The 16,606-nt window shown below is 45.1% G+C and overlaps 1 protein-coding gene across 4 annotated transcripts in view; it reads left to right on the forward strand.

Annotated features, from left to right (window-relative positions):
• The first annotated feature begins 1,428 nt into the window (after positions 1-1,428).
• Positions 1,429-16,606, forward strand: part of auh (AU RNA binding protein/enoyl-CoA hydratase) — a 414,205-nt gene continuing 399,027 nt past the window's right edge. The window contains exon 1 of one of the 4 annotated variants that reach the window (XM_070881749.1): positions 1,429-1,741. In XM_070881749.1, the coding sequence (XP_070737850.1) occupies positions 1,498-1,741 (244 nt within the window). In that variant the 5' untranslated portion in view covers positions 1,429-1,497. The remainder of the gene's footprint in view (positions 1,742-16,606) is intronic. The other 3 variants (XM_070881740.1, XM_070881730.1, XM_070881721.1) reach the window with 3 other exon arrangements.

Genomic DNA, 16,606 nt, shown 5'->3' on the forward strand with positions numbered 1-16,606 from the left:
TTTGCCCAATCCTATTATTATTTTCTGAGTGCCCTGTTACCACGTCCTTAATAATAGATTCTAGCATTTTCCCTACTAATGATGTCATGCTAACTGCTCTGTAGTTCCCCGTTTTCTCTCTCTCTCCTTTCTTAAATAGCAGGGTTACATTAGCTGCCTTCCAGTCTTTGGGAATCTTTCTAGAATCTATGGAATTTTGGAAGATGACAATTAATGCATCCACTATCTCTTTAGCCACCTCTTTCAAAACCCTAGGATGTAGGCCATCAGGTCCAGGGGATCAGCTTTCAGTCCCGTTAATTTCTCCAGTACTATTTTTTTACTAATACTAATTTATTTTGGTTCTTCATTCGCCACTATTTCTGGGAGGTTTTTTGTGTCTTCCGTGAAGATAGACACAAAGTATTTGTTTAATTTCTCTGCCATTTCCTTATTCCCCATTATAATTTCTCCTGTCTCAGCCTGCAGGGGAACCACATTTACTTTTGCTAATCTTTTCCTTTTTACATACCTATAGAAGCTTTTACAGTATGTTTTTATGTCTCTCGCTAGTTTACTCTCATTCTATTTTCCCTTTCTTTGTCCTTCTTTGCTGAATTCTAAAATCCTCCCAATCCTCAGGCTTACTGCTCTTTTGGCAACATTATAAACATCTTCCTCTGATCTAATACTATCTTTAACTTCTCTTGTTAACCACAGTTAATAAAGTGGGAGGAGGCTAGTGTGGAGGATAAACATCAGTTCAGACCACAAACCAGTTACCCTGAATGGCTGTTTTTGTGCTGCAAATTATATATAAATTTGATCTCCTCAAAATGACATTTCCTCTTAGTGATGTTCTAAAAGTAACATCTCAAAATTGAGCATGTACCAAATAGCTGACTATATAGACCTAAATGCCTCGAAGTTGCTAATAAAGGAACTCACGGGGATCTACTGAAAAGTACCATGAAGCTGTGTCCACTGTATATCATGAGTGCTGCTACTAATGAGTTAAAACACCTGGCATTAAAAAAAAATTGTTTTGCCATTTTTACACGTACTGTGGGGTGCATGAACTACCCTGCTTGTCTTCAAAATAATATCACAGGATCTTTTACGTCCACCTGAGAGAGCAGGCGGGGCCTCAGTTTAATGTCTCATTCCGAAAGACTGCATCTCCGACAGTGCGGCACTGGGGTGTTGGCCTAGATTTATGTGAGTTCAAGTCTCTGGAATGAGCCTTGAACCCACAACCCGCTGACTCAGAGGCGAGAGTGCTCCGAACTGAGCCACAGGCTTTGTAACAATGCACCGGTACATTTATAAAACAATTTTAAATGCATATTACCAATGATGTAACAAATAATATACAATTCCTAGATTAGAACAGGGACTATTTGCTGCACTGGTACCAGGCCGCCTGCCCTTCGCTGTGCGCGGGACGCTGGCGAATGTGCGGCAGGGACTCGGATGCTGCTGATGACGCACCGAGGTCACAGTTAATGGGCGGTTACTATGGCGGCGCTGATAGTTGCTCCCAGACCGCGGGTCCTGTGTCGGTCAGTCGCAGGTCTCTTTACTCGTTGTTCGGCGCTCCGCTACTCGGGAGCCAGGCGAGGGTCCGCTGCATTTAAGAGCCGGGCTGTGAAGGTCGGGGTGCCGCCTGCAGCGAAATGCTACAGTGAAAGCGCCTCGGGGTCTGCAACTGGGCCTGGGCTGGAGCTGCTGGTGCATTACCTGGAGGCGTCGGAGTCGGCAGGTAACACATGGGGTCACATTGCCCGGGGTGGGTGGGGGGAGGAGCTCTCAACATGCTACACGCCAGAAGTGTCATTTATGATCAGAGGGGCTTGTCATAATTTTCAGTCAGATAGATCAAAATCCAAGGTTGCAAGTGTGTGTAGGTTTCACACAAATGTTTATCATAGAAATTTACAGCAAGGAAAACATAGAAACATAGAAAGTAGATGCAGGCCCTTCGAGCCTGCACCGCCATTCGATAAGATCATGGCTGATCATTCCTTCAGTACCCTTTTCCTGCTTTCTCTCCATACCCCTTGATCCCTTTAGCCGTAAGGGCCATATCTAACTCCCTCTTGAATATATATATCCAATGAACTGGCATCAACAACTCTCTGTGGCAGGGATTTCCACAGGTTAACAACTCTCTGAGTGAAGAAGTTTCTCCTCATCTCAGTCCTAAACGGCCTGCCCCTTATCCTAAGAGTGTGTCCCCTGGTTCTGGCCTCCCCCAACATCGGGAACATTCTTCCCGCATCCAGCCTGTCTAATCCAAAAAGGAGGCTGTTTGGCCCATTGCGTCCGCACCGGCCCACAAAGAGCTATCCAGCCTAATCCCACTTTCCAGCTCTTGATCCGTAGCCTTGTAGGTTACTGTTATGTTCAGAGTACATCCATGAGACTGTATTGTAAGCTCAAACTGTTGTGACCTTGGTCTCTTTATTCAGACTCCAGAGTGGGGAAGCAGCATGGTGGATCATCTTTTATACTTACTTGCCCCAGGGTGTATAGGTGACCCTTGGGTCTCCCACAGGTGTGTCCCCTGGTGGCAAGTCTTACATATTGGTGAGGTTTACATACATACATAATATCACACTCCCACCCCTACCCCCCCCCCGCCCCAGCCAAAGTTTTATGGACAAGTTATTTGCAAGTTGAGGCAATCTGGCGTTCTGTGTCCCCAGGTCGATCGCCTGAGTTGAAGTCCTGGCATGGGTGAGTTGGTCGGATCGTTGCTGCACAGCCACGCAGCTAGTCTGATCGGACTGATGGGCATGGTGGGTTCATCCTCGTGGTTGACAGCGAGGTCGATTGCATTAGTGGGTCACTGGGGGCCAGGTCCTTTTGCAGTGGTTCCTGGTTATCTGTAGTTCGCAGTTAGGTCTGGTCCAAATGTTTTCTGCTTTTGCCCAGTACATGGTTTCACAACAAATGTTCCATTTTCATCACAAACACTCCATTCCCCTCTTTGACTAATGCAGTGCTAGCATCCCATCTGGGGGCCCTGAACATGGGCGACATCATTTATTCTGATGTTGCGTGGAGGAGCTGTGTGATCATTATACATTCTCTGCTGATATTGTACAGAAGGTTCGGTTCCGAGTGATTCTGTCTGGTGACTGCTTAGCACCCGGGATAGCTGGGTCTGTAGGGAGTCTACCGTGACACGTGTGGTGCTTGGCTTTATGATTTGGGCTGCCCGCTCCAGACTATTGTCGCTGACCCTAAGGTCTGGCAAGCCCAGGATGGCCAATATAGCCTTGAGACTTTCAGTAGTGGCGGGAGGCCGCGTGGTCCCCGTGGATCCTGGGCCATGGTATGGAGGCCCCGGACCACCGACTGTGTGTAGCCTCCCTGCCTTTCTTTGCAACGTTGCAGGGAGCAATCTGATGGGATGAGCCTTTCGTCTTTGCGACGGATAAGCTACAACATCCCGTCTAGCGGTTTGCCATTGGCAGGCGGTAACGTGGGATCCTTGGCTGGTCCAGGTCCTAAACTGGGGGGCTGTTACGGTTGACCCCTCGCTTTCTAGCACTTCCATGACAACGAGTAGGTCTGCAGGCTACGCCGTTTCCACCCCGGTGGTGGGCAACGGTTGCCAACTGAGGGCATTAGCGCCGTTCTCGGGGCCTGGCCCGTGGTGGATCATGTTACAGTGCACAGACAGTGTTAGACATTCTCCAAACAAAGCATCGACAATGGTGCCTCTGCTCTCCCAAAACTGTAGGATAGGCAGAGAGACAGACTATTATATGAATGGTGACAGATTAGGAAAAGGGGAGGTGCAACGAGACCTGGGTGTCATGGTACATCAGTTATTGAAGGTTGGCATGCAGGTACAGCAGGCGGTTAAGAAAGCAAATGGCATGTTGGCCTTCATAGCGAGAGGATTTGAGTACAGGGGCAGGGAGGTGTTACTACAGTTGTACAGGGCCTTGATGAGGCCACACCTGGAATATTGCTACAGTTTTGGTCTCCTAACTTGAGGAAGGACATTCTTGCTATTGACGGAGTGCAGCGAAGGTTCACCAGACTGATTCCCGGGATGGCGGGACTGACATATCAAGAAAGACTGGATCAACTGGGCTTGTATTCACTGGAGTTCAGAAGAATGAGAGGAGATCTCATAGAAACGTTTAAAATTCTGACTGGTTTAGACAGGTTAGATGCAGGAAGAATGTTCCCAATGTTGGGGAAGTCCAGAACCAGGGGTCACAATCTAAGGATAAGGGGTAAGCCATTTAGGACCGAGATAAGGAGAAACTTCTTCACCCAGAGAGTGGTGAACCTGTGGAATTCTCTACCACAGAAAGTTGTTGAGGCCAATTCACTAAATATATTCAAAAAGGAGATAGATGTAGTCCTTACTACTAGGGGGATCAAGGAGTATGGTGAGAAAGCAGGAATGGGGTACTGAAGTTGCACGTTCAGCCATGAACTCATTGAATGGTGGTGCAGGCTTGAAGGGCCGAATGGCCTACTTCTGCACCTATTTTCTATGTTTCTAAATATTGGGACACTCTTTGGTATGTCTCTTTTGTCCCTGAACTCAGGCTACTGCCTCGGGTAACTTATTGGATTCATGTACAACTGGGTGGGGCTCGCCTGCTGGTTTGGCTTGCTGCACAACACGCCCGATCCCATGTGGTAACACATCACTTGCTGCAAGTACTTTGTCAGATTCATATCCGACCGGTTGGTGTTCGCCTGCTACTTCGGCTTGTTGTATAGCAAGCTAATAATGTATCCCCGACCCCATATGATAGTACATCATTGGCCGCGAAAGTACGCTCACATGTGTTACATAGTGCAAACAACTTATTGGAACGTAGTGGGTTCCTGGCCTTCTCAGCGGCCGCCCCTTTATCTTTGCCCCAAACACAGTCGTCTTCCTTGCCGGGCAACACATGCCTCTATTTCGTTGCGGTGACATCCCGTGGTCTGGACGCTCTCTTGCCTCATGATCTGGACGCACTCTCGTCCCGTGGTCTGGACCCACTCTCGTCCCGTGGTCTGGATGTTCTTTCGTTCCGTGGTCTGGACACACTCTCATCTGTGTCCGTGATGCCGACTGCCGCGATCTTCCTCCCAGGGATTTCGTCTCTGGCGTTGGGAAGACACATTCGGATCGTTTCGGCCGGAGACCCATTCTGTTTAGTCGACCTGGAGCCTCTTCCATCGTCGCGAAGAGATCGTCGGCTTTGAGCAATGCCTGTACCACTGCTCGATTGACCGTCACCTCCTTGTGGTCGTTATGAGCGGCCTGTGCCTCGGGGATCTGCAAATGGCTCTGAACTTCGATGCCTGGTTCAGCTGAAGGTGGGGCTTTCCTCAGCCTTTGAGCAAGGGAGATGTCATTCGCTGGAGAAGGTACGCAGGTGCCTTCCCAGTTCCATCGAGTCTTCCCCATCTCCCATCCAACTTCTACCCAGCAGCGTTGGCCCATCACCTGAAACAATCCACAGAGGTAAATCGTGCACCGCTCCCTCATGGGATACTCTTATGTCCGCACTACCAACAACTGGTATCAGTTCCTTGGTGTAGGTGCGCAGTTTTGCCTGAATCGGGATCAGCTTGGGTCGTTGTGCTCTGTCGCCCCACAGTCTCTCGAATGCCTTCTGGCTCATTACTGATTGACTCGACCCAGTGTCCAATTTCATGGAGACTGGAGTGCCGTTGAGTTCAACTTTTAACATTATCGGAGGGCTTTTGGTGGTGAAAGTGTGTATCCCATATACTTCCTCTTCATCCTCAGGTTGAGCTGTCTCTCCTGCTCGTTCAGCGTGACCCTCGCTAGATCGGTCGTCCTCTCCTGACTCTGCCATGTGGTGAGTCACAGGTCGTTTGCACATTTACTGGAGGTGCCCCATTGTTCCACAGCCCTTGCACACATAGGGCTTGAATCGACATGATGAGCTCTATGACTGCCCCTGCATCACCAATATGGTGTTAATGGATTATGCATTAATGGATCATGAACTTTCACGCGGTAATGGCTGCCACGGCGGTCTCTGAGTCACTCTAGGCCTAGGTCTGGCCTCTACCCTGTACAGTTCTGCCTGCTGAACATTATTTTCTGCACAGTACTTGCCGGTGAGCTTCGATTCTGTGAAGGTATCTGTTTCGTGTTATCGCTCGTGGATATGAAGGTTTGGGCTATCGTGATGCCTTTGCTCAGATCTAGGGATTCGGCAGACAGCAGTTTGCGAAGAATGACCTCGTAGCTGATTCTAAGCACGAAAAAGTCCCACAACATTTCTCCCAAAGATCCTGTAAATTCGTACTGTCCCGCAAGGCGTCTTAGGTCGGTGACAAAACTCGCCACGTTCTGGCCCTCAGAGTGATGGTGCATGTAAAAGCGATACCTGGCCATTAAAATGCTCTCCTTTGGCTTGTGGTGTTTCCAAACAAGCGTACACAGCTCTGTGTAAGTCTTGTCTGTTGGTTTGACCGGTGCCAGCAGATTTTTGAGGAGGCCATGTATCGAAGACCCACATATGGTGAGGAGAATCGCCCTGCGCTTGATCGCCGTCTCAGCCTTGTTCAGTTCATTGGCCACGAAGTACTGGTTGAGGCGCTCAACGAAGGCTTTCCAATCATCACCCTCAACAAATCTCTCAAGAATACCAACGGCAGCCATTACCGCGTGAAAGTTCGTGATCCGTTACTCGTCGCCAATTTGTTATGTTCAGAGTAAATCCACAAGACTGTATTGTACGCTTAAATTGTTGTGACCTTGGTTTCTTTATTCAGACTCCAGAATGGGAAAGCAGCATGGTGGATCACCTTTTATACCTGCTTGTCCCAGGGTGCACAGGTGACCCTTAGGTCTCCCACAGGTGTGCCCCCTAGTGGCATGTCTTACATATTGGTGAGGTTTACATACATACATAACAGTTATGACACTTAAAGTGCATATCCAAGTATTTTTTTAAATGTGAGGGTTTCTGCCTCTACCACCCTTTAAGGCAGTGAGTTCCAGACCCCCACCACCCTCTGGGTGGACATTTCCCCTCATATCGCCTCTAAACCTCCCCCCAATTACTTTAAATCAATGTCCCCTGGTTATTGACCCCTCTGCTAAGGGAAACTGGTCCTTCCTATCCACTCTATCCAGGCCCCTCATAATTTTATACACCTCAATCAGGTCTCCTCTCAGTCTCCTCTGTTCCAAAGAAAACAGCCCCAGCATCTCCAATCTATTCTCATTGCCAAATTTCTCCAGTCCAGGCAACATTCTTGTAAATCCCCTCTGCACCCTTTCCAGTGTACATCTTTCCTGTAATGTGGTGACCAGAACTGCACACAATACTCTAGCTGCAGCCTAACCAGTGTTTTATACAGTTCAAGCATAACCTCCTTGCTCTGGTATTCCATGGCTCGACTAATAAAGGCAAGTATTCCATATGCCGCCTTAACCACCTGGTCTGCTACCTTCAGGGATCTGTGGTCCTGTACTCCAAGCTCCTTTTGTTCCTCTACACTGTTTCGTGTCGTATTATTTAATGAATATTCCCTAGCCTTATTAGACCTCCCCAAATGCATTACCTCACACTTATCCGGATTGAATTCCATTTGTCACTGTTCTGCCCACCTGACCAGTTCATTGATACTTCCTGCAGTCTGCAGCTTTCTTCTTTATCATCAACCACACAGCCTATTTTAGTGTCATCTGCAAACTTCTTGATCATACCCCCAACATTCAAGTCCAAGTCATTGATATATACTACAAAAAGCAAGGGACCCAGCACTGAGCCCTGCGGAACCTCACTATATACAGTCTTCAAGTCACAAAAGCACTCAGCAACCATTACCCTTTGCTTCCTCCCTCTAAGCCAACTTTGGATCCAACTTGCCACTTTGCCCTGGATCCCATGGGCTTTTAGTTTCATGACCAGTCTGACATGTGGGACCTTATCAAAAGCTTTGCTGAAATCCATATTCACTACATCATACGCACTGCCCTCATCGACCCTCCTGGTTACCTCTTTGAAAAATTCAATCAAGTCAGTCAGACATGACCTTCCTTTGACAAATCTATGCTGACTGTCCTTCTTTCCAAATGAAGATTTATCCTGTCTTTCAGGATTTTTTTCCAGTACTTTTCCCACCACTGAGGTTAGGCTGACTGGCCTATAATTACTCGGTCTATTCCTTTCTCCTTTTTTAAACAAAGGTACAACATTAGCAGTCCTCCAGTACCAAACCTGTAGCCAGAGAGGACTGGAAAATGATGGTCAGAGCCTCTGTTATTTCCTCTTTTGGTTTTCTTAACAGCCTGGGATACATTTTATCCACTTTCAAAGCTGCTAAGCCCCTTAATACTTCCCCTCTCACTGTTTATCTCATCTAATATTTCACACTCCTCCCTCATTGCAAAGTCTGCAATGCCCCTCTCATTTGTGAAAACGGAAGCAAAATATTAAGAATCATGCCCACGTCTTCTGCCTCCACACACAGATTTCCTTTATGGTCTCTAATAGGCTCCACTCTTTCTCTAGTTATCCTCTTGCTCTTGATGTGTTTATAAACATCTTTGGGTTTTCCCTGATTTTACTTGCCAACATTCTTTCATGCTCTCTCTTTGCTTTCCTGATATCTTTTTTAATTGCACCCCTGCACTTATACTCCTCGAGTTTCTGCAGTATCGAGTTCTCGGTTTCCGTCATACGCTTCCCTTTTATTCTTTATATTACCCTGTATGTCCCTTGACATCCAGGGGGTTTTGATTTGTTAGCCCCACCTTTTTTTTTAAGGGAACATACTTGCTCTCTGCCCTCAGGATTTCCTCGTTGAATACCTCCCACTGCTCTGACACTGATTTACCATCAATATAGCCGTTTCCAGTCCACTTTGGCCAAATTCCATCTCAGCTCAGCAAAATGGCAGACTGGTCACGAAAGTAAAAACCCATGGGATCCAAAATTGGCTCAGAGACAGGAAGCAAAGGGTAATGGTTGATGGGTGTTTTTGTGACTGGAAGGCTGTTTCCAGTGTGGTTCTGCAGGACTCCGTACTTGGTCCCTTGCTTTTTGTGGTATATATCAATGATTTAGACTTGAATGTAGGGGGTATGATTAAGAAATTTGCAGATGATACTAAAATCGGCTGTGGGTTGGCAAAGAAGAAGAAAGCTGTAGAGTGCACCCCAGTGTCAATGAACTGGTCAGGTGGGCAGAACAGTGGCAAATGGAATTAAATCCGGAGAAGTGTGAGGTAATGTATTTGGGGAGGGCTAACAAGGCAAGGGAATACACATTAAATGGTAGGACAATGAGAAGTGTAGAGGAACAAAGGGACCTTGGAGTGCATGCCCACAGATCCCTGAAAGTAGCAGGCTAGGTAGATAAGATCGTTAAGAAGGCATACGGAATACTTGCTTTTATTAGCCGAGGCATAGAATATAAGAGCAGGGAGGTAATGCTTGAACTGTATAAAACAGTAGTTAGGCCACAGTTAAAGTACTGCATGCAGTTCTGGTCACCACATTACAGGAAAGCTGTGATTGCATTAGAGAGGGTAAAGAGACATTGAGGTGTATAAAATGATGAGGGGCATAGATAGATTGGATAGGACGGGCCTATTTCCCTTAGCAGAGGGGTCAACAACCAGTGGGCATAGATTTAAAGTCATTTGTAGAAGGTTTAGAGGGGAGTTGAAGAGAAATATCTTCACGCAGAGGGTCGAGGGGTCTGGAACTCATTGCCTGAAAGGTTGGTAGAGGCAGAAACGCTCAGCACATTTAAAACGTACTTGAAATGCTGGAACCTACAGGGCTATGGACCAAGAGCTGGAAAGTGGGATTAGGTTGGGTAGCTCTTTGTCGGCCAGCGTGGACACACAATGTGCCGAAATGGCCTCCTTCCGTGCTGTAAATTTCTTTGATTCTATGATAAGGTCTCCCCTCAGCCGCCTCTGTTCTAAAGGAAACAAACCCAGCCTATCCAATCTTTGCTCATAGCTAAAATTCTCCAGTGCAGGCAACATCTCCTCTGTACCAAGTGCAATCACATCTTTCCTGTAATGTGGTGACCAGAACTGGCCTAACTTGTGTTTTATACAGTTCAAGCATAATCCTTAATGTCTGCAGGAAAGGTTTGTCATTGTTTCTTCAAGTGCATATCCAAATACCTTTTAAATGAAACCCTCATAGTATTTAAAAAGTACGTGGATATGCACTTGAAGTGTCGTAACCTACAAGCCTACGGACCGAAAGTGGGATTAGGCTGGATAGCTCTTTGTTGGCCGGCACGGACACGATGGGCGAATGGCCTCCTTCTGTGCTGTAAATTTCTATGATGATTCTTTGTTGGTTCAGTCTATAATTTTTCTCCTTTCTAATTGGCTATTTTCTACTTTTATTATTTGCCAATCTCAATTGAAGAAAACTTTCCTCCCAAATTTACATTTTCTTTCCACTTGCATTCCACCCCCCAAAATGATGCCTAATCTCATTGGAGCAAAGATACAGCCGCCCTGACCGTTCCTTATATGCCCTTAAAGTAAGCTTTTGGAAATAGGACCATGGAAGTAATTGGAATTTTTTTTTAATGTAAACGCCATTTAAAAATTAGTTTAATCATGAATTCTCCAACTTTTTTGTTTACAGCAGATGTTCAAAAATGTCCATCTTGTATTAGAGGGACTTTGAAGATAAATCTTGTTTTCGTTATCCCCTCGTCCCATCTGTCAGTGATTTTATTAGAGGACACTATAGGGATTGTGATTTTTTTTTACGATCCAGGAAGATTTAAAAGAAGCACATCTTCTGGAGATAATCTACTTGTTATAGTGAAAGAATTGGTTATAATATGTTATATGTTTGACCAAATAAATATTAAATATTGGCACATCAAAGTGGAGTTCTCATATTTTGTTATATAGGTAACAACTTGTATTTTTATTGTGCTTTTGATGTGTTATAAACGGTTACAGCAGTAGTCTTTTACTTGTTTATACTGAGAAGTTAAAAGCAATGAATGCTCATATAAACAGGTAGCGATTACTAGAAGGAGTGTACAAAAATTCAGGTTTGGAAGGATATTCTGAATAAATGCCACAAATAATCTATCGATAGGTTCTGTTGAAATACGATTTCCCGCACTCACTATCCTGCCAGTGCTTACTGTTCCAATGCCCATTGTTTAGCTTCTAACGATTCACTTTCCCAATTGCTCACTGTCAATCTTCCACATGCTTCACTCAATTTTCCAGCACTGATTCCCCTCAGTACTCCTATGCTCACTACCTTCTTCCAATACCAATTACTCCAACCCCAAATATTCATTGCTCCTAGCCACCAATCTGAATTCTTACTACCCCATACTCCTATTTGAAGTGCTCACTCTTCCAGTAGTCCCAAATACTCTTTATCCCCATGGCAACTTTTTTCTCCCAGAACTTTGTGACATGCTGTATTCCTACGTACCTACTAACCCTCAAACCTTTGCTGCTACTCTTTTCCAGTTATCCTCGCAGCCACCCACAACAAATACTAAATTTCCCAGCTGCCTTTATTGCTCCCCGCTTCTTCCTAACTTTTTAGAAACTCGTATCTTCCTCCCAAATAACATATTAGCTCATTTATTGTGAGTAATGCCATAATAGATTAACTTCTTTCTAAAACACTTGAGAAATGCTACTGAAGATGAAATAGTAATGTTTTAAAAACAGTACATCTGGTGCACTTTTCTGCCCATCACAATTATGTTACACTTTGCATCATCCAAATTTATGTATCACATTTCAAAGAAAAGCATAAAGCATCTCTCCAGGAATGCAAAATACTGGAGCCAAGATTTCTGCAGTCTCTTAATTTGCATTTTTTGGAACTCAATTTTAATTAACAGCAATTAGACTTTGTAGTCTTAAGGACACAAATCTACACTTTACATGGTATAATGTTCCTGATTGTATGAAAAGGCAATGGCACAGGAAATCTGCTAGTATATATAGTAAAAAATGCATCTAGTGCATGTCTGTCATAGCCCAGACCTCAGAAACCAGACATTACATTTTTTACAGATGAAAAGCATTTTATGTTCAAGAAGAGAAAGCCAGTCACCTGGCGCCTGAGACATAAGCACTTTAAAATCTGCATAATTTTTTGACCAAACAACAAATAAGGTTTGATTGATACGAGCTTGTGTTTGCTTAACAACAAAGCGACTTCGTGGCTTTAAAGGGACACAGCTCCAATTTACCAGCAGAATTATACATTTTGTGTTACATTATCTAACAGTCCTGTCTTTATTAAATGGTGTATTAACCTGATTTAGCATGAACAAGTGTTTTTTTAAAGCAGTGTGTTATTTTGGTGAGTATATAAGTACAAGTTGAATATAAAACACTGCTCCTTATTGGGGCTACATTTTACCTCTACTTTTAGTTGGTCCTAGGCACAGTTCCTTGCCTATGCAGGTAACTAAACAGCTTGCCCTTATCCTAGTCCCAATACTAGGATCACAGTAATCAAACGGGTTTGTGTTAAATGGAGCATAATATTCTTGCTGGCTATCGTTGCCCCTCGTGGTATGCCCTGTTGGGATTGCAAACCTTGCTTGCAGCTCTCCTATTAAAATGCAATAATTGTAATGAGTTTAGTTTCACTATTGGTAGCAATAATATCTGCCAACATTGAACTCTGGGGAGTGAGATTTATGATGAAACGGGGACACAAATTACAAAACTATTTAAAATTATGTTGCACTATTTATTTTTGAAAGTGAAAGATATAAATTTTTTAAGATTCTGGTCAGGTTATATTTTCAAACCCAACAACAGTCACTCCAATTGAGTGATACTTATCTGAGCTACTGTCTGCCGCAGGGGAAAAACACTGGACTGGAGACTTTGTAGTTTCAGACTATTTACCACTTGATGCTATATAGACAGATTTCTATTTATTATAGTCTCTTTTTCTCCTGCAAATTTCCCCTGAATCTTTCTTCCCTCCCTCTCCCCTGAACGTGTTGACTCCATCTGGGTAAGTTCTATGGAGACTTGTCATTCGCTGGTACCTCGCCCATGTGGCCATTTTTCATGTGCGAGGCTTGTCCATGAGGCTCGGCAAACATCTTGGCTGGGATGTCAGAGCTGAGCTCAGTTCTCTCAGCTAAACTCCATGCAGGCATAGTTCCTACATGGGTCACTGGATCGGGATCAGGAGTGGAACCCTAGCAATGTTTTCCTTTAAATACCCAGCCAGGCTGGCTGGCCAATTATTAGCAGTGTCATGGAGTTCTGTGATCCTGTCTGGTTCAGGTATTGGATTGCTAAGTCTTGATGTTCTGGTCACCCAAATCCAGGCCTCCTCATGACCACCTGTTTTTCCAGATCCCTATGTGAACAGTCTTAGCAAAGCATTATGCGGACTCTGAAGATTATTTCCTTTCCCAGGGTAGTCAGTTGACGGGTGCACTCAGGAGCCCTCCCTCCCTGCAAGCTGTTTTCCTTTTTTACCACCGATTCACCTCGCAGCTTAGTCCTGGATCTTACACATGGGTTGGAGGAAACCATTTCATTGCAGCCCTTGGGATTCTGACCTATAAAGGAAACAGTTTAGACACATCTTGTATGCTACATGCTTAACATGTATTGAGGTTTTGTTGTTAAAGAAAGCTGAGAAGGGCCAAACTACCTTTTGCCCCTTCTTAGTGTTATCCTGAAAAACTGTGTCAAAACTGAAGTTGGCATTTTCCAGTTTCTCCAGGTACCAATATGAATCAACAACTGGAAGTGATGCCGGTTGTATTTTTCAGCATGACCCTCGAAGTACTCTCTTGAACACCGCAAGCCCATAATACCACACTGGGGGCTCCTGCCACTGTATCCCACTGGTTAGCCCATTGTTCAAGATGGTGCATAGAGTGCTCTTGATCCATTGGTTACTCTGAACCATCACAATATGATCTGAAAAAAGGATTGCTGCACTATTTTGAGCAATGACTGGAACAGATACTCCGAGGGTATTCCATTCAATATCACCCACTACATCATTGATAAAGATATCAAATAGGATGAGTAACAGTGGACAACCTTGCCTCACTTTTTGAGTTTCTCATCTGCCCGTAGATTTTGGAATTGGAGTACACCTCCCAGAAAAAGATTTGGCCTTTCGGTCCCAATAGCTTCATCAAGATTTTATGAGGCACTAGGATGAGAACCTTACAAAAATGGATAAAAGCAGAATATGTGGGGTTCTCTTATAGTATTCTGCATATTTGTCTAAAGCCACATCCTGTCCTACACATTCCTCCTGAAAATGAAATCCTAGCTGTTCCATTCTGATCGCTGCAGGATCCTCCAGAGCATCTGATATGCATGCTATAACAAGCTCACTAGGATGATTTTTTTTGGATACTGTGTTCTGGGGCACTGAGGGTGAGTCATTTCAGACACAATCCTATTTACTAACTTCACAGGGTTCTCCAAGTCCATTGTCATTCCCCCGCAGAGAGCAGTTTTAAGACATTTAGCTCAAATACTGACCACACCAACCACCCTATCGTTAGCTGGGTGGCACAGTCCACTTCCAGTGAAGTAACTTATGGCTACGACTGGATAAATAAGAATGGAAGCAGTCAAGTGCAGTCCTACCCAGCTGGATGACCGAGGAGAGGCACTGAAAGAGGATGGTATGATCAACCATATCAAAGGCTGCAGGCGGGTCGAGAAGGACAAGGAGGGATAGTTCACCATGGTCACATACATACCAGATGTCATTTGTGACTTTGATAAGAGCTGTTTTGGCACTGTGGCAGGGATGGGAACTTGATAGTAGGGATTCTAACATGGAGTTCAGGGAAAGATGGGCACGGATTTGGGAAGTGACAACACATTCAAGGGTTTTGGAGAGGAAAGGGAGGTTGGCAATGAGGCAGGAGTTTACAAGGACAAGGGTTAATTTTTTGAAGAGGGGCGATGACGACATATTTGAAGGAGAGAGGGACAGTACCTGAGGAAAGAGCCATTAACAATATCAGCTAACATGGAGACCAGGAAGGGAAGTTGCGTGTTACAGTACAGCTATGACACTGGCATCTACACAACAATATGGAAAACTGCCCAGATATGTCCTGTTCACAAAAAGCAGGACAAATCCAATCCGGCCAATTACCAACTTCCCCCCCCCCCCCCCCCCCCACCCAAATCAGTAAATCATCAGCAAATGCTGCAAGGTGTCATCGACAGTGCTATCAAGCGGCACTTGCTCACCAATAACCTGATCACCGATGCTCAGTTTGGGTTCTGCCAGGACCACTTGGCTCCAGATCTCATTTCACCCTTGGTCCAAATATAGACAAGAGTTGAATTCCAGAGGTGAGGTGAGGTGAGAGTGACTGCTCTTAACAAAAGGCAGCATTTGACCGAGTGTGGCAACAAGGAGCCTTCGTAAAATTGAAATCTATGGGAATCTGAAAAAACTCTCCATTGGGTGAAGTCAGACCGAGCATAAAGGAATATGGTTATGGTTGTTGGAGGCCAATCATCTCAGGCAGAGGACATTGCTGCAGGAGTACCTCAGGGATGGTTGCTGATGACTGCACAATGTTCAGGTCCATTCGCAACTCAGATAATGAAGCTGTCTGTGCCCCATGCAGCAAGACCTTGACGACATTCAGGCTTGGACTGATAAGTGGTAACTAACATTCACACCACACAAATGGCAGGCAATGACTATCTCCAAAACGATAAAGTCTAACCACCGTCCTTTGATGTTCAACGGGTTTAGAATCGGCGAATCCACACCATCAACATCCTGGGGGGGGGGGGTCACCATAGACCAGAAACTTAACTGGACCAGCCACACACATACTGGCTACAAGAGCAGGTCTGAGGCTGAGTATTCTGTGGTGGGTGTCTCATCTCCTGAATCCCCAAAGCCTTTCCACCATCTAGAAGGCACAAGTCAGGAGTATAATGGAATACTTTCCACTTGCCTGGATGAGTGCAGCTTCAACAACACTCAAGAAGATCAACACCATCTAGGACAAAGCAGCCCGCTTGATTGCCACTCCATCCACCACCTTTAACATTCACTCCCTCCACCACCGGCGCACCGTGGCTGCAATGATTCATCTACAAGATGCTCTGCAGCAACTCGCCAAAGCTTCTTCGACATTTCAAACCTGCGACCTCTACCACCTAGAGGGACAAGGGCAACAGGCACATGGGAACACCATCGCCTCCAAGTTCTCCTCCAAGTCACATATCATCCTGACCTGGAAATATATTGCCATTGCTTCATCGTTGCTGGGTCAAAATCCTGTAACTCCCTCCCTAACAGCACTATGTCATCCAAGAGTTGGTATGCTAGACGGAAAAAGAGAGGCCAGGTCTTTGAGGGGGTATCTTTTGTAGTTCAGTAGTTGAGTAATCCCTAAAGAAGCTTGAGAGTGTCAGTCAATATGGCACCCAGATGAAAGTAATTGGTAGAAGGATTAGAGGGGCGTTTAGGAGAAATTTCTTCACCCAGAGGGCGATGGGATTCTAAAATGCACTGCCTTAAAGGGTGGTCAAAACAGAAACCCCTTTTGCATTTAAAAAGTATTTGGATGTGCACTTGAAGTGCCGTAAAATACATTGCTACGGACCAAGAGCT

Source organism: Pristiophorus japonicus, chromosome 1, assembly GCF_044704955.1.
Source record: "Pristiophorus japonicus isolate sPriJap1 chromosome 1, sPriJap1.hap1, whole genome shotgun sequence".
Lineage (NCBI taxonomy): Eukaryota > Metazoa > Chordata > Chondrichthyes > Pristiophoridae > Pristiophorus > Pristiophorus japonicus.